Genomic DNA, 27,580 nt, shown 5'->3' with positions numbered 1-27,580 from the left:
TTAGTCTTTTGTTTCTGAAATGTAATCTTTTATTGTTTTTTTGCCTGTTTTTAAGTTTTCATAAATTTCTAATCGTTTTACTAGTTTTTTGTAGAAATTAAAAATGTATGCCAACTGTTCTTCTGCCGTGGGAAACTCCGTTGGTAATCTTCCATTATTTCTTAGGTATAATTCCCTGTACTGATGTAAAATTGAACTGATAACCTTTAAATAAAAATATAAAAATTCACATAATATTTCACTATATGAATAATATTTGAATGTTATCATACAAAGTTATTTTCTTTTTCTCTTTCTTGAATTTCATTTATAAAGTCTTCCATTTGAGCAAATCTTTGTTTATCTTTCATTATATCCAGATCTGACTTGAGATAAATTTGATTGACAGGATTTAAACGTATCTAATGATGCACATTAATGTAAATTCTCATTGGTATACAATATTGAAATATTAATAATAATTGTATAACATAATACAATGTAATATGATATAAAATATACATATATATATATATATACATATATAACAGCTGTTACGAATTAACAAAACTAGGTACTTGTAGTTCCAAAAACGAGATCTTATTGAAAAAAAATAGTTTTTGGATCACTGTTTTGTTGTTGTTTCTACCTATCTATTTGAGTTAAATAAAAAATGTAGGTACCTATTTATGATTTTAATAAGTATGAGTGAAATCTTTAAAAAAATTATCTATAGATTGTTAATAGTTATTAATGTTATTATTATACATTTCTCAAAGACAATACTTTTGTGCAAAATTGTATCTAAAATGCAAATACCTATTTAATAATGTTTTATAATTAACAATGGTTATTCTTACTTTAGTGTTATATTCTGATTTAATGTTCGCTTTCCTTCTAATAAACATTAAATCAGCCTTCTTCAGTTCATCTAAATAAGTTCGAGCATCGTTAAAATTAACATTTAAAACTAATTTTTTATTTTTAGGTTTCTTATATTGAATCTAAAATCATAATAAATTTAAAGATTAACAAGTAACTGTTGGATAGTTAGACAAAAAAGTCTGAAAAATGTTTCTTATACCTCTTCAGAACTGTCATTATTTATTTGTTCTTTTTCGTTGAAATCAGATATTTTTAGTGTTGAACCTATGTTTCTTATACAAGCCATTTCCTCTACATGCTTGATTATGTCATATACATTTTTGTATCTAGGATTTTTCTCAATTACTTTTGAAATAAATTCCTATCATTATCATAGATAAATTTATATCACATATCATCGTAAATATAAATAGATTATATAATTCATATATTATATATTATATTGTGTGTTCCGAAATTCAATTTAACATTAATTATTTAGAGCGTGCTCAAATCGAATTGCATTCAGATTTATGGTATTTGGATAAAGAGTAGTGGGTGCTGAAATACATATTTTGGTAAATATTCAAAATGTAAGCCCTTTTAGTGATAATACGCTTTATACATATTGCTCTATTTTGAAATGGCAACACCTAATTTTCCTAATGAATTTTTATTTTTGGACCTTGGTCCAAATCTGTATAAGTCGATTTGAAAACTTATAATGAACTTGACTACATACCATATTAAATTCAAATAAAACTATTCAATATTAGAGCATATTAAGAGGACGTCACACCCGCATGTGTTGTCTCCGTCTTACAAGTACGTAACATTGCAAAAACTGTTTCGCGCGGGAAAAAACCGAGAAAGCTACAGTTATAACTAAGAAACGAAATGTTCACCACATAAAAAGGAGAATTTTGTTTGTGCCATATCGTTTTTATTTTTTCGATATCAGAACTACAAAAAAAGCTTAAAAACACAAAATTATTATATTATAAAACAATAAGAATTTTTTTATAAGTGATATCGAAAAACTAAAAACGATATTGCACAGACAAAATTCTCCTTTTTATGTGGTGAAAAATTTGTTTCTTAGTTATAACTGTATCTTTCTCGGTTCTTTCCCCCTCGAAACAGTTTTTGCAATGTTACGCACTTGTAAGACGGCGACAACAAATGCGGGCGTAACGTCCTCTTAACGAAAATTGGAATCATTGTTTAATAAATGAGATTACATGCCTCGTAAGGTTTATAACTTTCAATGCGGGACGTCGCATTTTGAACGATTTTGTCTAATTCTTTTATTTTAATGCCAATAGATTTAATATTTCTTTGATAATCCTCCTGCTTCAATTTTTCATCTTTAATAATATTTTCACATTCATCTATCGTATCTATATAGTCCTGCAATAAGATTAGAAAAATAATAATTGTCATAAAGTAAAAATTTATCAAATAATCGGTGTTTTTCTTACCTATTATTTTTTCTTAATACTCTAACCTAAATGGCTATTTGAAATCATACGAAATCAATAAAATTAATAGACCTCTTTAATAACAAGGGAATAAAATTATTATGTAACTATTATAAAATAAAAATAACTGATAATTTGTATCATTAACATTATTTTTATTATTATTTACAGTTTATAATATGGTAATGGTATTACATTTAAGTTTTGTATAAAATACTACATTGTTATGGGCCAAAACTGTTATTAAATGGTATTTGATCAAAACTCCTAAAATGGTAAAAAAATATTTGTAGATTTTAGTTCTACGTAATTCTATACTTAATTAACTATAAAAAATATTCGTTTTATATGAAAATAATTTGCAATTTTAATTTTAATCAAAATTTGATGAACTATAAATAACATTTATATAATCAAAAATACATTCAATAATCCCGAATCTGTAGGTACCCAATTATCCATTTTAAAATCATTCAAAATAATATGCATAGAAACGAACGGAATTTTAATATTGTACAACGTCAAATTAAGAATTAAAAATATTCTAAACAGACTAACATGACTTTATAACGTTCTTCTGGGTAAAGCCGTCCTTCGGCGGTCCATCATCCTCCTCCCAACAATAAATATTAAATACCTAATGCTCGAAAATCGAGAAATAAACTCCACATACTATATATAGGTACTAAAAGAAAAAAATATAAATATTCAACCTTCTAAGTAACTTTGATATAAATCAATTTGGAAATAATATAAACAATTTTAGAGGGTGTTTCATGCGAAATGAATTACCTATGAAACCATTGGTAAATGAATGCGGAATTCTTAATTTAAATGATTCTACTCAAAATGGTTTTCATTGGGTTGCATGGAAAAAATGAAAAATAAAAATAATATATTTTGATTCTTTTGGATTGCTTTCTCCTCCTAAGGAACTCGTAAATTATTTAGGCAAACATAATCTATGGTATACCGATAGAATATTTCAAGATTATAATGATCCTCCTATATGTGGTAATTTGTGTTTAGAATTTATTGAAAATTATAAAAAATTTATTTAAATATATCTAATATATTAAAATATTTTTAATAGAAATATTTCTATTAAAAATGATGATTAGTTAGTAATTCAAAAATCTTGAATAGTAAATCTTTACAATTCTGAAGCATACCTACTCTTAAGTTGTTCCTCGATTTCATGTTTATATTTTCTATATTGTATTTCATATGATTTCATGTGATTTCATAACGTATTAAAAAAATAAAAATTATTTGTTTTACATTTATTACCTAAAAATCATGTTTGTTTCTCGATCTCCCATTTATATACTTTACATTGTATTTCACGTGCTTTGATTTGATTTTCTAACAGTTTAAAAAATTCACAATCGTTATAATTTTCAATTTATATTATTTATAATAATAGAAATATTTTTTTTCAAACATCGATAATATTATTAAATATATCAATGTTAGATTATTCATTGTCTAAAATCATTTCCATAGATTTTTTTAACTAACATATTCAATTTTCTTTTGAAAGATTTGCATTTGTGATCTATTTGTGTTTAGAATTTATTTTAATATAATATATTAAGATATTTTTAATAGAAATATTTCTATTTAAAAAATGACGATTATTTAGTTATATTCTAATCATTTTGTGTTCGCTGTGTGTACCTCTCATACCAAGGCAACATATTTTAATATTTCCTAAATCTTGAACAACACAAATATCATGAAGATATTTGAAAAAAAAAGTACCTGTTGTAATTATTAAATCATTAGCTACCTTACAAATTTCGAGCCATGTTGGTGGTTCTAGTATTTTAGAAGCATAAGGCTTCCCATTTCCAGAAATATTGTGTCCATGATCGATAATTACAATACTTCCTTGAATTGGAATTTTATGTAGATTATATTTCATTATTTTAATATTTTCATAGTATTCATAATTACAAAAGTTCACATGCATTTTATCATTTAATATAGATTTTTTTATTTCGTTTTGCATTTCAGTTTCTTGTAATTTATTAAAATGTTTTATAGATTCAATTGTTTATTATTTTTTTTTTATTTTTTTTAAATGACATTCAATTTCTTTTGAAAGATTTTGCATTTGAGGATTTTATTTTATTTTTGTGATCTATTTGTGATTTAATCAATTTTACTGATCTTTTTATGTTTAATTACAGTTTACTGATCTTTTTGTGTTTAATTACAGTTTACTGATCTTTTTATGTTTAATTATATTTTACTGATATTTTTGTGTTTTATTCAATTTTAATTATCTATTTATGTTTTATTTCATTTTGTGTTCTATTTGTGATAAAGCGAGCGTTTCTGATAAAGTTTACATTTTGTGATGATTTTCTGATTAAAATCAATCTTGTGATCTTTTACTGATATTTTCAGGAAAAGTGTTCTAAAGTGCCCCTATACTACTAATATACAAAGACATTTTACATAGAATACAACAACTGAGAAGAACAAAGACAATATACATTTTTAATTACACAACAATGTTTACATAAATAATTATCCGATGGGAGGAAGAGGAGGATGGGAGCTCGACCGCGCAGACTACCTGGACGACCTAATCGCATCATGCGGCGAACCGCGCGATAATCACGGTCGGCGAGAACATATTTCCATATCATATTCCAGACGACATCACTCACCTTAATCGACAAAAATTGAGTAATTCTGCAAAACGAAAAAGCCTATCGGATCTTAGCTCAAGACCATCGAACATTATATTTGTGCAGAACTTAGTGCTGGTGATGCTATTAAATGTACAGTTAATGATATAAATTTAGTTCGGAAAAACATTTATAATGTTCATAGATCAATCCTACCAAAAATTCTAATGAATATAGAAGATGTACACAACGTATTACAAGAGTACCCTGTACTAACAGCTGAAAATGAAAATTTTCTCCTAGTCAGTGACTGGCAAAATAATATAATTTTCTTGTGATAAAAATATAAGTTCGTAATAGTTCGTTAATAACATTGAAAACAATTTACGGCATGTTTCAATACTGTGCAAAACATTTTTACAAATGTTCACAATTCATGGACTCATTAATGATCATTATATTATACCATTAGCATTTGTTTTTACTTCCCAATAAAGAAACTCAAACATATATTGAAGCATTTACGCACCTAAGGGAAGAGTGTTCAATGCGAGGATTTATGTTTTCACCAGACACTGTATTTGCTGACTTTGAAATTTCAATACATACTGCAATTCAAAAAACTTGGACAGCATCTAAAGTTAAAGGATGTCGCTTTCATTTGGCCCAATCCTGGAAAGACTTAATACTATAATATGAAATTGACAATATGAAATTAGTAATAATAAATAAAATTCTACTTTAATAATTAATTAATATATTATTTCTATAGGAGGCGAAAAATTCAAGCTATTGGTTTAACTGATGATTTCAGAACTTCTCCAGTAAATGGTAAATTTTTAAAGAGGTTTTTTGGACTACCTTTTTTACCTCCTGAAATGGTTAGTGATGTGTTTGTGTTTAAGATTATGACCATTGCTCCAACTGGTTGTGAAGAATTTATAAACTATATATTAGATAACTATATTTCCGAAAATTCTAAATTCCCTAATCATGTTTGGTCTGAATGTTCAAATCATATACAAAGAACAACAAATGCATGTGAAGCTTTTCACTCAAAATTTAATTCATATTTTTACTCTAGTCATCCACATATTTACCAATTCATTGACATCTTAAAATCATTCCAGATTAATACATATGTCTTAATTAATAGCGTTAATACTAAAAAGAAAGATTATAAGGAAAAAAAACATTTAAAATTAGAATACCTACTTAAATAGGTAATCAAATCGAAAGTTTAAAAAAAATGAAATTTCACCATCAAATTTTACAATCATTTAAATTTAAACCACTAAAACGTATATCATGACATGACAATTTATTATTACTACATATCATTATTAAAAGTTATTATCATAACATATGATTTTTTTTATGAACTGATAATTTATTATAACATTAATTTTTATATTATTATTATTACAATTATTATTAATTTGATTATCATGACAAAATGTAAGACATGATTATTATTATTATTTTTGCAATTGAATTTAACTGATAATTTTTTATTACCATTTTTAAATCGATTATATCGATGATTTCGGACGCAAGTAGTTTGCTCCCGTTCTAAGTTAGTGACTCTCTCTCATAGGCGTGCGCAGGGGGCTGAAGTTCTGTGAGGGGCGAACGTCGACTCTGGAAAATTTAAACATCCAGTTATCAGTAATCCACTACCAAGTATTTGCGAAATACATACTTCTTGTATTGTGTAATGGTATTTATTATTAGTCTATTATAGTTTTTTAATTAAACAGTAGGTTTTTCAATATTTGTGAATTGTGTATTACATATTATCAGAATTTTATGATCTTAAAATAACTTTCAGTGCGCGCTATTGTCAGTCTTCTGCATATCCTGAAAAAGAAGCCTGCGCACGCCTATGCTCTCTCTAAAATAAATGTATATTAGCGCATGTAACTTATACCTAGGTATGATGGTGTGCGTTTGTTGATTCCTCGTTCGTTTCCTAATATTGATAATGACTATTAGGAACCACTACCGTAGCGCTATTCAGTTTAAAATAAACTTAATTGACTATAGGCCTGTGTGTCTGAGCACTGTTCCAATATAAAGGTACGAACGAAGAAGACTTGAAATAATAATATTAAATTCGGGTTTTCGGGTCGGAAACAGTTTTATTAAATACAACAAATATAATTAAACACTTTGCAAATTCAGATTACCTACCTAGCCCGTACTATACGGTCGTCGTTTCACACGTACAACCATCGTACCCTCCTACGTTCTCGCCGAATCACTCAGCGACAACCGGACTGACCGCGCCAGTGTGTCTGGCGGCGTAATATAGGAAATATTTATGCTACCTCAACATATCTAGCTTCATTGACCTATTTTAATATTTTATAATTCAAATTACATATATATAATAATATTATTTTTACGATTGTCTACAATATAGAAGGCCCCTCCTAATCACTGGTCCCCGCGCACTTGCACGGAGTGCCCATCCGCTAGCGCCGTTACTGTTGTTATGGAATTCATTTTTCTGTAATGATTATTATTTTTACATTTTTGTCTAGTATCGGTAATATACCCAAACTGCATAAGTATTGGTAAACTCCCCGTGACTTATTGTTATTATGGATGAAGGCTTATTAAAAATCTACTATACTTTTAAGAGTTTTATTTATGCATTACAATTAATCTTATGTAATATCAAATAATATTTATTATACTAAAATTTAAAAAAAATATGTATTTATTCTTTTTTTTTATGGTTTGTTGAGAATATACGCAGTATAACCATGGTATTTTAGGAAAAGCTTGAGGGTATATGCCGTAGGTATGTGTAAAATACCTTTTAGAAACACTACTGCTTATCGACCCAGTACAATGATCGAACTGAATGTAGTTAGATAGCTATGATAAAAAAATTGGCCAGTACCCAATAGCCTTAAAAGAACCAACTGAGTTACACGACCTTATTCAACTAAAAAATATAAAGTAAATGCAATTTAAATATAATGTAAACCAGAAATATACACATATAATATAACCGTATTTAAAACATTTAACGTACTTCCACTTTAAACGATTTATCGTGAACGTACGATTTGAATTCCGTTAGTTCAACATTAAGTTTGTCCATATCGATATCCATTTTTTCTCTTTCTTTTTTTATTAAATTTAGTCTAGAAAATGCATCTTTTTGTGCTTGTAGAGCATGGTGAATTCTGTAAGAAATTTTTACTTATTTAAAACAAAACCCTTATTTTTAGTAGCTTTTTTATATGTACTGTCTAGGATCATCTAATTCCTTGATAAAATTTCTTATTGGTTTAACTTTAATATATTTTTTCATTTTTTCGTAATAATATTTTAATTTATAAAATTTTAACAAATTGATATATTTATAATATCATAATATATCAATGTAGAAATATCTTAGCAACATAATCATATGAAAGATTAACACATTTCTGTAAAACATTATAAATATAACTAAATATAACTATATGAGCAATTCAAGCAAACTCTTATTGATTGTAATTATTTAAGTAGCCAATTAGGTACCTACTTACCACTGAAGTCATAACTATATAATAGTGTCCCTCAATATTTTACAAACCTATCGTAGCTTATTATTTTTGTCCGAAAAATATAGTAAACAACCAGTAACATAACATAATATTTTAATACATAATACACAAGGGAAAATTAATAAACTATATAAAATCTGTTTTGCACAATCAGTGAAATAGTCTACATGTATTATTTCATTGTTTTTTTATGTTCATGGATATTCTTACCATTATTCAACCACTGCTGTCGACTGTTAACAAATTACAATTTTAAAGTCTACATTTAAAGAATTTGTATGCATATGAGAAAACTAGAAATAAATATTATACCAACATAACAATATAAAAACTATAAAAGCGGGTAAGTGAATGTTGCTCTGCAATACAGTATAGCTTACAAATAGGTTACTGTAATGGATGGTATTAAATTAGAATTAAATGATATAATAATATAATTATATTATACGAAAAACGATTCTGAGCGGAGCCGGTTTGTCAGTCTAGAACATTTTATAGTTTATACCATATTATTGATTTTATTGTTATTATTAAAAAAAAAAAAATGTAGGTACCTGTAAAATAAATTCCGAATTAATCAAAACAGATTCAGATTCACTCAGTCATTTAGGTATAGTAGGTGTATTATAAAATTTATTAAAAAGTATTAATATAAATCATGATGACATTAATTATTTATATTAGAATATTATAAAATATAAAGTATACTCTAGAAATATTATGTGCTCAATAATAATAATTTTAAATTATAACAATGTACTTAACTAAAATGTTTGTTCTTGATTATTTAATATGTTATTTCATCCAAATTTAAGCTTAAAATAACTTTAAAAAAACTGTTTTGTTTAGTTTTTAGATTTTTTTGTTTTGTCACAGAATTTACTACTTATGTAGAATCTTGTTTTAAATTTTTAATTCTTAGCTATAAAAGTAAAACCTTTTATAAATGTTTACTTAGATATCATAACTATATGATATTGAAAAGAGTATAAGATTTTATGTTTATGGCTTAGGTATTGGTTTTTATCCTTGGCGTATTTATAGATAAATACGGGGTACAATAGAGGTTACACTCACTAATATACAGTTAGCCCCTACCTAATTCCTTAATACTTAGCAATAAATATCCGAGAAAGTCAGCGTTTTGTGTTTATTTAACGCATAATCATATAAAGTGTCCTGGAATAAACTGTTGTAGTACCTATCTAGGAAGGTAGGTTAGCGATAAGAGAGTCACGAGCCAGACATGACACAATATAATTAAATAAAAATACAAATAAGCAGGAATAGGAATAAGACCTATAATCAAATTAATAAAAATATTGATTCGTGTTGTGATTTGGCCACCCCTGATACAAATATATCGTACGTATTCTAACCAATGCCTTTTGTACGCCTGTAAAATATTGAAGGTCATCGGAGATTGTAATTTTTAAATACGAACGGAATGTGTGAGTATATGTCTGAGGGAGGGGGCAGATACCTGTTGACGTCTTGCCAACTGTATTACTACTCATATTTACCATTATCGCAGTCTACAGTTTAAACTTCGCCTAGTCAGACATCTGTCGCTTGCTTCTCCTCAGCTAACAAACCGGTAGTCGTCATTGTCGTCGTCGTCGTTGGTGGTGCTTAAATATTATGGACAAGTTGAAGGCTGGATGGTTTAGTGAGGTCACGGACCTGTTGCCGGGCAGAAGTTTTTCCATGGAAGTGGAACAGGTGCTGCACAAGGAACAGTCCAAATTCCAGGAAATATTGGTTTTGAAAACGTGAGTTTTTACACGCACATTAAAATCGTATGATTACTGCATTGCGTGTGTATACTATAACTATATACGTCCCTAACAAAAGAATTTGTTTATTTGGGTCAAATTAAGCGGTGATCTATTTGTCCCCAATATCCAGATTATCGCATTGTCCCGAATAACTGTATAATTTTACATATTTACCTACAACATATATTCGATAGTGATTGCCATTAAAGCCCCCTCTCCCAATTAAGCGATTATCTCCTTTATATAATGTGGAATCCTAATTAAAAGACTTTATTGTGTGATATAATTTAACGGTAATCTATGTTTCAATGTGTAATTATATATAATAATTGAGTGTATACATATACGACATATTACATAGGTATTTTAATGTCATGTAATTATATCATAAATTTTTAACTGAATTGGTAATAGATAATCAACTGTTCAACCATTCTTAAGAAAATTATATTATTATTGTGCAGGCCCGTAGCTATACCAAATTTTCAGGTGGGATAAACTAAATTTTAGGGAAGCATTAAAATATGTAAAAAAATATTAATTTCTAATGTTTTTAATATTTTTTGAGGGGACAACAATTGGGTTTTAGGGAGGGAAACGCCCCTCTTGACCCTCCTCCGCACCAACGAGCGTTGTGTTATGATATTTTATAAATAAATGCATTAAAAAAATACAATTGTCTAGAAGTGGCCAGAGAGCACTATATTTACATATTGGGTATGTTATTTTTAATGAACCAAACGCATTCAATCATCGAGTGAAAAACGTAAATGTATTACAAAAGGTACCTTGTTGATACGTAGGTTGTAGGTAGTCAGTAGTATTGTGTGATATTTAAATAATTATAGCAGTACCTATTTTGTACCTTGTATTTTGTGCCTAAATTGATGTATAATACATTTTATATTATTACGTTTTTTATTATAATATTATAACCTAACCTACTCATTATACAAATAGGTATATCGATGCAAACTTACATTCACCAGTTTTAGATGTGTGTGTATTACTTATTAGATTTAATTAATTACTAATAGATTTTATCAACTTAAAAGTTAGGACATTATTTGTGTTCTTTCAGTGGTTTTATACTACATTTTAATTTCAGCCTAGTAAGTATTTTTAATTATTAATATTTCATACACTCACAACTTCCTTAAAAATTTAAATAACATAAAAACCAATTATAATTATGGTTTCATTGCCCATTTGTAACATAGATACATCATATTATTATCATATCATCATATTATCGGTATCTAATTGTTTATTTTATTGTTATTTAGGTAGGTACTTACTACTACAATTATTTACTTTTTTAATATAAATTATAATTATCGACTTCGCAACTATAACTTATTCAAAGTAATTAAATGTAATTATTATAATTTTATATTATTATGTAATTAATATACCCACTATACTAATTACTAGGGAATTATCTTTTTTTTAAATTTTTTATTTAAAAAATATTATAACACAACAATAATACAATAAGTATGTATAATCTTAGATATTTTTGAAGTATGTTCTAGCATTATACTCTATTCAGTTTAAGTTGACCCACTCGTCAGACGAAAACCGATCATGATTGCGCATGTCTCGCAGCGCTATAGTCCTCCTGCCCGGCGCCTGGCGGTTGTAGTACCACGCATCTGCACGCAATGTGTATTCCATACATATTATATTCCATACATTATAGTAGACTGGTTTTTTTTTGTGAACCCTTAGCGGATCTTGTGGAATGCCTGGAGGGCAGCTGCAGAATGTACTGTGGTAGGGAATACAGTAATGCACATAATACAAACACGTTTTATGGCACTCGTGTTTTATCTTTTTGTATGTTGTGTACTGCGCTCGTAAACAACTATTTTTTACACTGTTTTTTTCTACCACGGATAAGATATGTGTTTTAAATAATATTAAATTAAAAAATGTTGTATTAATTGTAATTTTTTAAAAAATTTTTTTTTATGTTTTGTTTGAATATTAAAATATTTTACAGTAATTTTAGTAAATTATGTTTAACTCTTTCAGTCCTGATTTCTATCTAAAAATTCCTAATAGTATAAAAAAAAGTAACTATAAATAGATAATAAATAACAAAATGATAAAATAATAATAAATAATGGTTATGGTTTGTAACGTATTTGTTAACACTTTTAAAATTGAAATATAAAATCATTTGTATAGGAGTTTTGTAGTTTAGGAGTTACCGCGTACATTACGCGTTGAAATGGTTAATTAAAAAAAACGCGGAAATTAATTTAATTACATTATGAACCACTAAGGCGAAATGTCCGCTAGGTTCACGAAAATCATCGGACACTTTTCAAGTCGTGGACTATAGTGTCCGATGTCGCCTTACCACCTATTGACTATGACACCAGTCGACTCCGGTCTCCGATATAGTTAACGACGATCGGCGACCAATCACAGATCACCCTTCACCGACCAGAGGGGTCTGACCGTTTCGGCGGCTCAGTATGCATGCGCGAGAGTGGGTCAACTTAAACTGAATAGAGTATAGGTATATTGGTTTTGGTATATATTAGGGGTGGCTAACTTGCGGCTCGTGTCGTAGTCGTATGAGGATTGCGTCTAATTAATAAAAAACCAAAGTTTATTTATAAACGATAAAAAACGATAAAATTATAAAATGTATTTATAAAAATTTTGGCTCTTGATATCATTGTTTACGAAGTCCGTTAACGTATTCATGTTGGCCACCCCAAGTATATACGTATAATACATCGTCACTAGATTGTAATGTAATATCAATGTATAATTTTTATAATATAATGGTACTAACATCAAGTTTTCTTTTTAATACTTATTTAAATTATTGGTTTGTCAATAGCAAATCACACGGCGTCGTATTGGTACTTGATGGAATGATTCAGTGCACAGAATTTGATGAGTATTCTTATCAAGAAATGATTTCCTTTTTGCCACTCTTCAGTCACCCAAAACCACAAAAGGTCGGTAATTTTAAGATGAATTAATAATGTGTACATTTCCATAATGCATATTTGTCAATTGTGCTTATCTTAATTTAATTTCATCGATAGGTACTCATCGTAGGTGGTGGCGATGGAGGGGTTGCTAGAGAAGTAGCCAAACATCCATTGGTCGAAATCATTGACCAAGTGGAAATCGATGAACGCGTAATCGAATTGTCTAAGATATATTTACCGTTCATGGCTCAAGGATTCGACAGTCCCAAAGTTAACTTGCACGTAGCTGACGGTTTCAAATTCATGGATGAACACTTTCAATACTATGACGTCATTATAACCGATTCTTCTGATCCCATAGGTATACATTATACCATCATCGATCGACATATATTAAGTATATTAATTAGTAGGCCAACAGGTCACTATAAGAAAAATATAAATAATAGACACACACCTGCAAAGCACATTATAAGTTGATAAATTAAGGCTCATAACTCATAAGATTTCACGTGATTAATTTAACAAGATTATAAATTTCAACAATATAATATTATAATCTAAGCTCTACTAATAAGTGTACCTATATTAATATAATGGATACATCGAAAAACAGATTGAATGTAATTTTACATTTGTAATTAGGTGCCTATGTATTATTATGTATTAAAGCGTTTGTAAGACGGGGTTGTCATGATGACAACATTCATTATACTTTTTGGGGGAATTATGTCGATGGGATATGAATACGTGCCCGTTTAAGTTATATGTGTTATTAAATGTAGATTTTAATACTAATAACTAATGAGTCTTATTACAATAAATATTTTAATATACTTAATTCATTCATATTAATCAAAAAGTAAATTTATAATAATGCAGTGTTGTAATTAGGAATTTAATTTGAGGGGGGGGGGGGATTACACGTTTTTAGCAAAACTGTAAGCTTCATACAGTAACTTACCCCATCAAATATAAAATGTTGGCAGTAAAATAAAAAGGAGGAGCTATCCCCCTCATCACACCTTAATTACGTCTCTGTAATAATGATTGTAACATTTTTTTTTTTTTTATATACAAGGTCCAGCTGTTTCACTATTCCAAAAGTCTTACTTTGAATTGATGAAACGCGCTCTGCGTCCCGGCGGCATTGTTTGTTCACAGGCAGATACTTTCTGGGGACATTTGAAAAACGCGAAGTCGATGTACAACCATTGCAAAGAAATATTCGCTAAGTCGGCGTACGCGACGTCGTATGTGTCCACTTACCCGGCGGGTCAGATCGGTTTCGCACTCGGTAGTCTTGACAAGGTATCATACACCTGTAGAAATAAATATAATATTAATAATTATAATAAATTATCGAAAATATTATAATGTATATTAGGTACCTAATAAAATAACTAAATAAAAATGAATGATATTATAGGGAGTTATGCGTAATCCCTTAATAAATGATGCATAGTTTAATCGTCATTCGTTAAGGTCAGGAAAGTTAATTATTATTTTTGTTTAACTCAGTTGAGTTAAGTCAATGGGACCGAAGCACATGTCTTAGATAAATAAGTGGTAGTAAATAAAATAAAAACCTACTTTGGAATGTCCAATTTTTTATGTTCCTATCTTAGTATGGATTTTGTAACAAACTATCTAGACTTTTTAGGAAATCGATTTTCAATTTTCAATTCTAAAGAATCTTAAAATGATAACCTGAATATTTTTTGTTAATCCCCATTTAATATTAGTATTACATTGGTATTTATTTTGGGCACATACTGATTTTAAATCAAAAAAGCGGGAAGTGGATATCGCTCTGCTGTACATTAGGTGGTGGGGTGGACCTCTGACTAGAGTAGGTTAGATTTGAATGCAATGATAGGTATCATTGTATACGAAAAACGATTCCGAACGGAGATGATTTGTCAGTCTAGAATATATTATATTTAAATATTGTCGTATATTCTATTTTGAAACAAATATACTATTTTTCAATTAGGACGCATTTTGAATAGGGCATGGTTAATCAATTTTTCCAAAAACATTGCATGACGTAGTTATCATAATTCATAATACCTTATATTATCATAGATATACCATATACATATACGAGTTGGTTTACGGATAAATCGTTATCATTACGCGATTTGATAAAAATTTAAAACTCAAACGCCCAAAACATTTTTCCTATAATGACACTTCAAATTTTCTCTATAGCTATTAGAAGCAAAACTTATGGAACACTTAGTGTTGAATATTATAACCTTAGGTATAAATACAAACAGTATTATGAATTTTGAACTACAAAATAATTTGCAAATATTCATGGTTTTGACGAATTTTTGTCAATATTTGAAATTCAAATGCTAATAAAAATGTAATTTGAATTTCCGGTGAACATTTTTTTTGTGATAAAGATTGACAAATTTGTAAGTAATCTTGTATTAAATTTTCAAATCTTAGATTTAAAAAGAACATTTTTTATGAATTTCTAGCTTAAACAATTTGCGAATTTTTGTGATTTTTACGTATTTTGTCAAAATACAAAGCTTTAATGCTTATAAAAAAAATTATGACTATGAATTTATTTTATTTTTCAACTGCTATTGTAACAATAAGTTAAGAGCCTTGTATTAAATTTTCAAGATTTTCTACCCCAAAAAAAAAATGTTTATCGATATTAATTTTAAAAAAAAAAACTAATAATGATCGAAAACTGCATACATGAATATATATAGAATATACTTATATAAACATTCGGTGAAAATTTCATGTATCAATGGTCATTTTTTTTAAAGTTTCATCAAAAATCAAAATCGATTTTGTCGAAAACTGATTGTACGTAAAATTTCCTGTTTTTCCCTTAATTTTTAGTTTGTGTACCCCGATTATTTAGAAAAATATTAAGAATTTTTTACTTTTGACCCCCAAAGTACCAACTAGATTTACTTAAATTAAATAGAATTAAATCGACACTTCGAAAAAAAAATTTCAGAAAAATTGAAAATTTCAGTCGTCTATTAATATCTCAAAAAAAGTCAAAATATTTTGAAAATGAAGGCATGTAAAGAAAATATCAATCTAAATAACTTGTGAAATTTTCAAGTATCTAAAACTTATACTTTTTGAATAATAACAAATATTTAAAATCGTTTGAGGATAAATCGTTATCGTTACGATATTTCGTAAAAATTTAAAATTCAAACGCACTTAAAATTTTTCTTATAGTGATGCTCTCAGTTTTCTCTATAACTACTTGAAGGAAAACTTATGGAAAACTTAGTGCTGTGTTTTTAATCCTTAGTTATAAACACAAACAATTTTATGATTTTTCAACTTCAAAATTACTTGCAAATTTTCACGTTTTCGACCGATTTCGTAAAAATTTGAACTATAAACGCTTATAAAATAAAATTGTGACTAACGATTTTTAATTTTTTAGCTACAATAAGAACAACTCAATACTCATAAGGAACTTTGATTTAAATTTTCAAGTTTTTTTGGTCATCCAAAATTTTTTACCGACATTTAAAAAAAAAAATTCTCATAAAAATCGAAAATTTCAGTGGTCTATAAATAACTCATAAAAGTCAAAAATTTTTGAAAATTAAACTGTATATAGATATCACTAACATAAACATTTGGTGAAAATTTCAAGTATTTTTAGTGATTAGTTTTTGAATTACAACCATATAATAAAATCGATTTGGTCGAAAACTGGTTTTGCGTAAAAATTCCCGTTTTTCTGTCATTTTTTTTCTCGATTTTTTTGAAAACTGTTGGAAAATGTTTACTTTTGACCTCTATAATGCACCAAGGATATTCACTTTTACATCGGAAACCACCCCAAAGTTTGAAATTGAATTATTATTTCGACTTGTTATGCTGTACAAAGACACAAAAAAAAAAACACATATCATTGTAAAATCAATACATTCATCACTTCGTGCAGAATCTAAAAGTGTTTCCTAAAGAGTATAGTCTAGAAGCTTATAAATTAAACAATTTTTTCGAATTTATAATTAAACTTTAGGAATTATGTTTAATTTACTACCGCTTTTATTCATTTTTATAGTTATTCAAACAAGAATACTATATATTTGATTTTTCCTAAAAAATTGAATTCATCAAAACGTTATCGAATTACAACAGTGGTAATGGACCATTTTTTGTTGTAGTAATCCAGACATCGAACAATGTCCTTGTTGCCCGTTGGGAAGAGCCCTTCACCCCTTTACTGGCCACATATACCAATGTGTTCTCAACTAATATTTTAAATTGTTGTCTAGTGTTTTTGAGCGATAGGTGTAAGATATGTTTTATTTGATTTTTATCTTACAGGATACTGACTTTTTAAATCCGGTGTACAAGTTGACTAACCAACAGCGAAAGGATATGAAGCTTCGTTACTACACTACCGACATTCACAAAGCGGCGTTTGCACTGCCAGCGTTTGTCATCGACGCTCTCGACGACATCGAACCCAACTTGTAATTTATAATAGTATGTGACATGTATATTATACATCATTGATACCTATCAAATAATGTCCATATTAATTTGCATTACAATATGTTGCGATAATACGATACTTATAATATCATACTATGTTGTAACACACGATTATAATAATAAAAGATTTGAATAAAATATCCAATTAGATCGTTAATTATTGTTCTTGTATGATTTTACCCAACAGTTAGGTGAATTTACTTAACTTCACAATCAGGGTCCGGTTGGCGATCTAGATTAGCGTAGACGTTAATGGTAATCCTTCGACACCGCATAGTCTTTCTGTCTTTCTTTAAATAATAAAAATGTTTAATAATTATTAATAATATAATTAATTTTATACTTATATTTAATTTTGTGTTATGCATGGGAGTTCACCAATTGCGCTTAAAATGCCCTTTTATGTACCAATTGCGCTTCCCTAACAGCAATAGGACCCTCCTGGGATCGTTGATTATCGTCCCAGTGGGAACTGTGGACTATCAGCGGTAACAACCTACAATTATGGTCTACGACCGTCCAAGGCAGTCCAAGGACCGTCATAGGCATGATTAATGCGCGTTAATGCCTTTTAGGTGCCATAAACGGTCCATTTCAGTATTGGTATTACCCAAATGGTTCTCAGTGCATATAATATAGGTATTATTTATTTAATTATTAATATTATATACTGTTAATTTCTCTTACAACACTATTCTTGCTGCACTCGCGCACCAATACATGATGTAATTAATAATTTGTATGACAGGTATAATTGCAGGTTAACATTTATATAATAAAGCATTTTTTTATATTTGAATGAATAATATTTTGTTTTTTTTATTGATATCAAAAAATACATGACGTAATAAAACTATAAGTTATTTGTATTTATGAGTATTCATAGTTATAAAGATCTTTAAACAAATATTATATAGCTTTAAGCATAGTTTTATATAAACAATATAAAATAAATAACATTACAATTATGTGAAAATAAAAGTACAATTAATGTTAATCTTTAAAATTTGCATCAATTAACAAGATAAAGATCTGGAAAGGTAAATTTCCTCTGCCGCATACATCATAGAATATTTAGTTTTTTATTTCAAACATACATATAGCATAATATTTAAAATTGGATTATAGTAAATTATAAATATTTTAATACCTGCAATTCTAAGTAGACATCTAAGTCAAAAACGATTTAAATTAAAGTTAAAGTTTTAAATAAATTATAATACATAACATATACATATATATTTAGACATAAACTTAGTTTAGTTAATAAGACATCATAATCAGATGATTATTGTTAACAAAATAATACAAATTAGACTAATCATGTATAAATTAATCTGAATCATTGGAAAATTGATCATTATTTGAAGGATCCTTAGTTTGACATATTTTTTGCATCCTTCTTTCATACCAATCGCCTGCATTTTTTAGCCATCCAGTTATAGCTTTGTTAATATCTAAGATTGTAGCACCTTTTATGTTTTGAATCAATAGACCTAAAATTATACAGAAAATTAACAATAATATTTTATTAAATTTTCAAAACAAAAATAAAATAAATAAAGTAAATAAATAAAGATGACATAAATTAGGTATGGTGAATATTAAAAAGATGCAATTTTTAAATTAGTAAATTATTTAAACATTCATACAACTTTTGATAGTGGAATTAATAAATAAATATATATTAAATTTAAATTAAGTTAAACAACATGTACATATTATGCATAAATAAAATAAAATAAGAAGATCAATTATATTTTAATTTCATCCAGTCTCTAATGTAACAAAAATTTAAGTAGGCCTAAGATGATTTTATTACATACTTGACATAATTTTGTACAATATAAGGATTTTTTATATAGCTTTTTTTTCTTGAATGTTGTTTATTCCTCGTCCAGTAAGAAAATTTTTTTGACCCAACTCATTTGTTAATATTCAATCTAGTATTGCTTTGACAGCTTGTAAGACACTAGTAACTCCATATGGTGTTTTTATATGTTTCTAAAATAAAAAATAGTTAACAATTTTTTCAAATTTTTAAATGATTAAGAAAATTAATACATACAAATATTTTTAAGAGCTCACGATCATTTTTTAATTCCTGATTAAATGTATCTAATTTTTCCATAGTGATTATGGGGAAATACTTAAGAATATTATTTTCCTCTATATTACTATCATTTAATACTGGCTCAGTGTTTTTCAAGTAAATTAACATTTTTTCTATTTTTGATTGATTTAATAAAACCTTGTTTAGTTTAACATTTATCTAAGGTAAAGTAGTTGTAATGTAAGTCATTAATTTTTCATAATTTACTGAAAACAAAAACCATAGGTGAATAATTAAGTTATTTTTTAACATAAATAAGTTGTAAGCAGTGTGTTAGCATATTGTTTTACTATCAGTCATGTGAAAAATATTTTTTTAACTTATTCTAAATACTAACCAAACACAGACCTGAAAAGTAATTAAAATACTACCCAGACAATTAACTAAACTAAATATGTATTTAAAACATTACTCAATTTGAGTGCCTAAGTCTCTAAGATTCCTCGGTTGCACCAATGACTGGGCAACTTTTGAGTCTAAATTTGTAACTGTTATAACAAAATTATAAAGGAATGGTTGATAGTGAACGTCTGGTGTCATTTTTGAAAATTGTTGTACATATTTGTTCTTAATTTTAATTTTATAAATTTCAATAGAATAGAATCCTTTAGGTAAGTAAATTTTTTTTATTCCTGGCTTCTTGTTTAAAGTAGATTATCAACAATTTTTCTGATTTAATCAATCAATTTTCAGGAAATTAAAAATAATTAAAAATAAATAATAAAATTTTAAACTAAATATTTGTTTTGTTCTTTTAGAACTTAATTTCATATGAAGCATAAAACCAAATCAATGTAGTGGATACCTACTAAATTTGAAAAAATCGACCAGTAATATTTCATTACGTGTAGTATTTTATATATTAGTAGTATATTATATATCAAATACTTAACGTGACTGGCTACAGCCATTTTTATCAAGTTTACCATTTAAAAATATATAATATGTACTAGATGTACATAATTGAGTAAAGTTAGAATGAGAGTTAAAATTTTAAATGATTATTAAAATAATTTTCTACAATAGGACCTACAACACTCATCTTTTAAAAAACATGCACATGTAAATTGTAATATTAAATTATTAAATTTGTTTATCATACTTTCATGATGTTTGTTGGTTGATTTTGGGGTAGACACAACTAAACCTTGAGATACTGAATTGAATAATTCTGACATGGGTGCTAAATCATAGGAAAGTTTACGGCGTGAAATCATTAATTTTTCATCGGAAAATTTTGCATTTGGAGATTTTCCTAATGAAGAATCAATGGCAGATAACTCCGTTGTGACTTTATTGAACCCTGTTAAAAAAAATGTATTAAAAATATATCAAAATTTATATATAAGAAACAAAATAAAAGTATTACCTAAATTATTGAAGTTTAATGTTTCAGATGAAATAACAGTCGGTGATAAAGGTTGAGATATTAATTCGCCAGCTTTTAATTCGCAGTCTTTCGAAAAACTGAAATTGTTTTCATTATCTGAATTTACAGGAATTTTTGCCATTTTCTTTATATTTTTTGTATTCCTATATTATTATAGTAAGATTTACTATAATATATTACTTTGTAAATCGTTTTTTCTGAAATGGATTATAAGCCAAAGGTGGAGTTAAATCTTATGGCTTTCGTTTATGTTTAACAATGTTTTTAATTACGTGGGTGTGTTATCATGGAGTGGTTTTTTTTGCAAACATACGACATTTAAATTTGCTTTGTTGAGCATCACTTTCTGATTTTAAATCTTCAGAAGTTGACATTACTTCAGCCATCTTTAATTTTTGTTTAGCTCTAATGAAATTATCTATAAATTGTTATAAACAATAATAACAAAATTATTAGGTACGTTTTAAGTAAAAATAGGAAAAAAATTAAGGACACTCACCAGAAGAAGCCCAATTGGCAATATTTGTATTAAAATACAAAGAAAATAGTATATATTATAATAATTAATTATAAGTAATAATTAATGATAAAACCCGAAAGCTTCATATATATTTAGGTTCAAATTAAAACATTTTTGGTGGTCTGATTTGGGAAACTCCCGGGAAGGTCTTATTAGTATATAATGGGAACCTCCTGCTAGGGCTTAGGTGGACATTAAACGGTCGACGCCTGGGCTGGTCAATGCTGTTAGGGTTAAAACATTTTAGGATTGATATACCAATTGCGTACTAAAAATTAAAGGGTCGATATAGCAATTGCGCTTTAAAAATGTTAGGGTCGATAGACCAATTGAGCTCTATACATTTTACATTACCTTAGGAAAACTTATTAGTTAGTTAATATCGGATTTTTTTGCGAGTAATGGTTTGGAAATCATGATGTTTGTATTTTGCATGCCTTAAGAATAATACCTAATAGTTTTTTAAATATTAATTTGAGCATGGCATCATAATTTAGAATAATATAATTTGGTTAGTTTACAAAATAATATATTTGTTCGCCTCGAGGAAAGGAGAATATAATCATAAGTATAACATGGCAATTACAATAACATAGTTAATTTGGTCACCACGAGGTATAATAATAACATGATGATTCAAAAAAAAAAAATATAATAAAAATAAATTAATAGGTACACACTAACCAGTCACACGTTTGATCATCAATTATTCAAAATTAAATCGTAATTATAAATATAATAAAAATATATATAAACACATAAATGATTTTTATAATAATAATAACACACAATCTTTAAAAATTCTTTTCTACTAATTTCGCCAGATTTATTGATATAAGAATTGATTGTTAATTCTTTTGTTAAATATGCTCTATTTGAAATATATAAAGAAGTACACAACACAAAAAATAAGTTTTTTTTATTTAAAAGAATGTTCAGTTATAAGGATAATTGATAGGTATAGGTTTTACTTTTCTACTCACATTATTCAATAAGTTATGAGTAATTGAAAAAAGATGCGTGACGTCATTGGGCCCTACTCTTCGTAATCGCCTATCTTATCGTGTAAAAAATCCTCGCTTTGAATTTTTATTTCGTATTTAAATCGCCATGAAGCGCCGTTTAACAAAAATATCATTTTATAGATTTTAAATATTTAAAACGTCATATAGAAATTCTGATTCTTGCATCGTCTTAAACACACAAAACCACACGTATATACGTAAATTAACTTTCAAAAATAAAATGTTTTAGGTGGGTAAATCGTTGTGAGAAGTGAGGAACTTTTACACGTATAAGATAGGTGATTACGAAGAGTAGGGCCCAATGACGTCACGCGGGTATTTTACATTTTATAATATCTCTTAAAGTAATAATTTTTTTTACATCGGATTTTCACCTAACCATAGCTACAATAATTTAAGATTTAAAAATAAATTAAAGAATTTTTTTTTGTGTTGTGTGCTCTTTGAGTAAAATATAAAAAGCGCAATTGGTACAATGACCCTTAAATTTAAACAGCGCAATTGGCTTATTTACCCTAAAATACAAATTTTGTTTTAGGCGCAATTGGTCCATGCCCTTATGCATAATTGTGAACTTGTGATTTCCATCACCATGTAATTTAATTATTACAATATTATAAAAGTAATATTTACTAACATTAAATCACATTTTCGTGATTAAATTAAAAAAATAAATAAATCACTGTTTTAATTATTTTCTTGCGCAGCTATATTGAGATATAGGTAGGTACCTTAAATCTTATATTAGATTCTGAACGAAATGATGAATGTATTGATTTTACAAAGATGTGTGTGTTTTTTTTTTTTTTTTTGTGACTGTGTACAGCATAACTAGTCGAAATAATGCTTCGATTTCAAACTTTGGGGGTGGTTTCCGATGTATCCTTGTTGCATTATAGAGGTCAAAAGTAAACATTTTCCAACAGTTTTCAAAAAAATCGAGAAAAACAAATAAAAAATGACAGAAAAACGGGAATTTTTACGCAAAATCAGTTTTCGACCAAATCGATTTTTCTATATGGTTGTGATTCAAAAACTAATCACTGCAAATACTTGAAATTTACATCAAATGTTTATGTTAGTGTTATATGTATACATTTTAATTTTCAAAAATTTTTGACTTTTTTTGAGTTATTTATAGACCACTGAAATTTTCAATTTTTTTGATAATTTTTTTTTGAAGTGTCGGTAAAAAAATGTTGGACGACCAAAAAAACTTGAAAATTTAATACAAGGTTCCTTATAAGTTGTTCTTATTGTAGCTAAAAAAAATTTAAAATCGTAAGTCACAATTTTTTTTAATAAGCGTTTATAGTTCAAAATTTTACGAAATCTGTCGGAAACGCGAAAATTTGCAAAGTTATTTTGAAGTTGAAAAATCACAAAATTTTTTGAATTTTTAACTAAGGATTAAAAATACAACACTAAGTTTTCCATAAGTTTTCCTTCAAGTAGCTATAGAGAAAACTTGAAGCATCATTATAGGAAAAATTTTAAGTGCGTTTAAATTTTAAATTTTTACGAAATAGCGTAACGATAACGATTTATCCTGAAACGATTTTAAATATTTGTTATTATTCAAAAAGTATAAATCGTAGATACTTGAAAATTTTATTAGTTATTTAGATTGGAATTTTCTTTACATGATTTAATTTTCAAAATATTTTGACTTTTTTTGAGATATTTATAGTAGACGACTGAAATTTTCAATTTGTCTCAAAACATTTTTTTGAAGTGTCGTTAAAAATTTTTTGGCCCTATCAAAATATATATATATATATAAATAATTATGTCTGACCGTCGCCACCGTAAACTAGATAAGGAAATAAACCATGAACTGTGTAATTATGCAGGTAGCGGGTGATGGTTGGGAGGTATACACACACTAACATAGACCTTATAGGTCTATGCACACTAATGATAATTTACTACGCACACACATGTACGACTTGATTAAAAACATCTATAATTTTGCCTATACAGAACCCCTTAAAAATTATCCGTTTGCCATCCCCTTGACATATTATTACAATAGCAGTTGAAAAATAATTAAAATTTTTTTTTATAAGCATTCAAAGTTTGAATTTTGACAAAATACGTAAATATCACAAATTATTTTAAGTTAGAAATTAATGAAAAATTTTCTTTTTTAAACTAAGATTTAAAAATTTAATGTAAGATTCCTTACAAGTTTTTCAATCATTATCACAAAAAACATGTCCACCGGAAATGCAAATTAAATTTTTATTTGCATTTGAATTTCAAATATTGACAAAAATTCGTCAAAAACCATGAATATTTGCGAATTATTTTGTAGTTCAAAATTCATAATACTGTTTGTATTTATACCTAAGGTTATAAAATTCAACACTAAGTTTTCCATAGGTTTTGCTTCAAATAGCTATATAGAAAATTTGAAGCGTCATTATAGAAAAAATGTTTTGAGCGTTTGAGTTTTAAATTTTTATCAAATCACGTAATGATAACGATTTATCCGTAAACCAACTCGTATATGTATATAGTATATCTATGATAATATAAGGTATTATGAATTATGATAACTACATGCAATGTTTTTGGAAAAATTGATTAACCATGCCTTATTCAAAATGCGTCCTAATTGAAAAATAATATTTTTGTTTCAAAATAGAATATATGACAATATTTAAATATAATATATCCTAGACTGACAAATCATCTCCGTTCAGAATCGTTTTTCGTATACAATGATACCTATCATTGCATTCAAATTTAATCCCATCCATTACAGTAACCTACTGTACAGCAGAGTGACATCCACGACTTACCCGCTTTTTTTTATAAATGTTTTGCAATCAATAAATTTATATTTCGAGTAATTTTTTTTTTATGTGAAAGTAGTAGGTAATGAGAAAAGAAAAATAGTTACAGCTTTGAAAATACAAGCTCTTAATCCGGAACAAAGGTAATTGAGTTGGAATAAAAAACAAGTTCAAATCTTTTATTCAAGTTCCTATATTACCAGCAGTTAACTAGCAGTAAAAAAGTAGTTAATACTATATAATAACAGAGGTACATAGCTACATAAAAGAAGGACAGTTTATTAACAACTTAAAACTTATATCTTTAGACAAAATTACTAAAATCTATAAGCCTATAAATGATTGATGACATGAGCTACCTATGCTTTGTTCTACTTTATTTAATTAATCTTATCAATTTTAACAAAATAATTTTTTTCCTAACATTTGTGTTTCTAAAATTATCAATTATTATTATTTCATATAGATATTATTTTTTTCTGTTCATGATCACTATATCACTATGTGGTTTTAGAAAATCTAAATTTGTTTGACTAAATAAATATATTTTAAAAATTATATAGTAATAGCCAATAGATAATTATATATTTTTGTAATATCTTATGAGGTGTCATAATAAGATATATTTACTTGAATAAACAACTTTACTTTATTGTATATTAAATAATAAAACAAGAGCCGAGCCATGGTTCTTGAACATACTCGTACTTTAAACACAATTAATATAATAATTATTACATAATGTTATCATATAACTTATCATATCACGTTATCACAATTTTGTATTTATATTTGAACATTAAACAATATATATAATGTATATATTATACCTGTACTTGATGATAAATACACTGGTAATGTGTATAATGGTCAAAGACTAATGTTAATAACTGTTCCAATTTTGTAAATAAAAATATTACATTGAATAATTTTTATAATTATTGCGCCTAAACCTTTATGGTTATATTTTATTAGATGCCTAACGACTCAGACAAGTAAAATTTTTTGAGTGTTTTTTTTTTTAATTAAAATGAATGGTATGCCTTTGAGAGGCAGCTGACGCTTTTCACGGGTCTTTAATAATATAATGTATACTTGGACGAATACCTAATTAAAAAATTGTTAAATATTTGGACTTTTACTTTTGAATATACTTTAATTCCCGCTTAGGAGGCCCCATCTTTCCCTAAACTTGGCCCGAATAAATATATACGTAATTATAATTTTCTTATAATATTTTCGATAACATTTAGCACTACCCAGATAACACCTCGAGTAGGCATTTCTCATTATCCTCCAAAAATTATTTTAATTTTCACAATATTATTATACATTGTATGAAATTCGTTATTTTTATTCTATAAATTTATTTATGTAAAATTGTTTGGGTATAAAGTGTGAAAATATAAGTAAATTAGTTGTATAAACCTTTAGTGTAAAAATATGGATAAAATTATAGTATACGTACATCATAGATTATAATATAAATATATTTTTTATTTAAAAAGCCATGTATGATGTATCTGACGTATTCACTCATCGATAATTCTTTCTAAAAAGAATATTACGGATCATTATCTTATGAGAAACCTTGTTGGACATTATTAATCTTTAAATGTTTGTTTTAAAAAAATGTGCCTATGTATCTGAACTATTTTTGAACTATTATAAAACCTAAGAGGGAATTTAAATTAAATTTTAAGCTTTTTGATAGGTTCTACAATAAAAATATTTAATATATGTATTAATGTTCTTACAATCAACTTTTTTCTAAAACTCAGATTTATTGAAAGTCTATAATGAATTTTTTTTATTAGATTCAACATTTTTACTTTCAGTATTAAAAAATAAAAATAAAAATTATACGTGTAGCACAACCGTCTATAGATGATATAAAAAAAATATTAATATTTGAACAAAATGTAGGTATTTCATTAGTCAGATACTTTTGTTAC

At 27.0% G+C, this 27,580-nt stretch overlaps 2 protein-coding genes across 2 annotated transcripts; one reads left to right on the top strand and one right to left on the bottom strand.

The window, feature by feature from the left end:
• On the bottom strand, nucleotides 1-8,294 carry LOC107169936 (uncharacterized). The gene is made up of 7 exons (XM_015519904.2): nucleotides 8,230-8,294; nucleotides 8,013-8,166; nucleotides 2,089-2,253; nucleotides 1,064-1,225; nucleotides 840-983; nucleotides 273-401; nucleotides 1-204 (listed from the first exon to the last, which is right to left on the bottom strand). The coding sequence occupies exons 1-7, from the start codon at nucleotides 8,292-8,294 to the stop codon at nucleotides 1-3; spliced, it is 1,023 nt and encodes a 340-aa protein (XP_015375390.2).
• LOC107169934 (spermidine synthase-like) lies at nucleotides 1,352-17,921 on the top strand. Its single transcript, XM_015519903.2, has 6 exons — nucleotides 1,352-1,421; nucleotides 10,119-10,304; nucleotides 13,171-13,291; nucleotides 13,382-13,628; nucleotides 14,349-14,578; nucleotides 17,606-17,921. The coding sequence occupies exons 2-6, from the start codon at nucleotides 10,174-10,176 to the stop codon at nucleotides 17,756-17,758; spliced, it is 882 nt and encodes a 293-aa protein (XP_015375389.1). The 5' UTR covers nucleotides 1,352-1,421; nucleotides 10,119-10,173; the 3' UTR covers nucleotides 17,759-17,921.
• The last annotated feature ends 9,659 nt before the right edge of the window (nucleotides 17,922-27,580 follow it).

This window comes from Diuraphis noxia, unplaced genomic scaffold (genome assembly GCF_037042655.1).
Source record: "Diuraphis noxia isolate RWA-SAM2 unplaced genomic scaffold, SU_Dnox_SAM2 contig0001, whole genome shotgun sequence".
In the NCBI taxonomy this organism is placed as follows: Eukaryota; Metazoa; Arthropoda; class Insecta; order Hemiptera; family Aphididae; genus Diuraphis; species Diuraphis noxia.
Note: the sequence above shows the minus strand (reverse complement) of the source record. Positions and strands in the feature narration are given on the sequence as shown.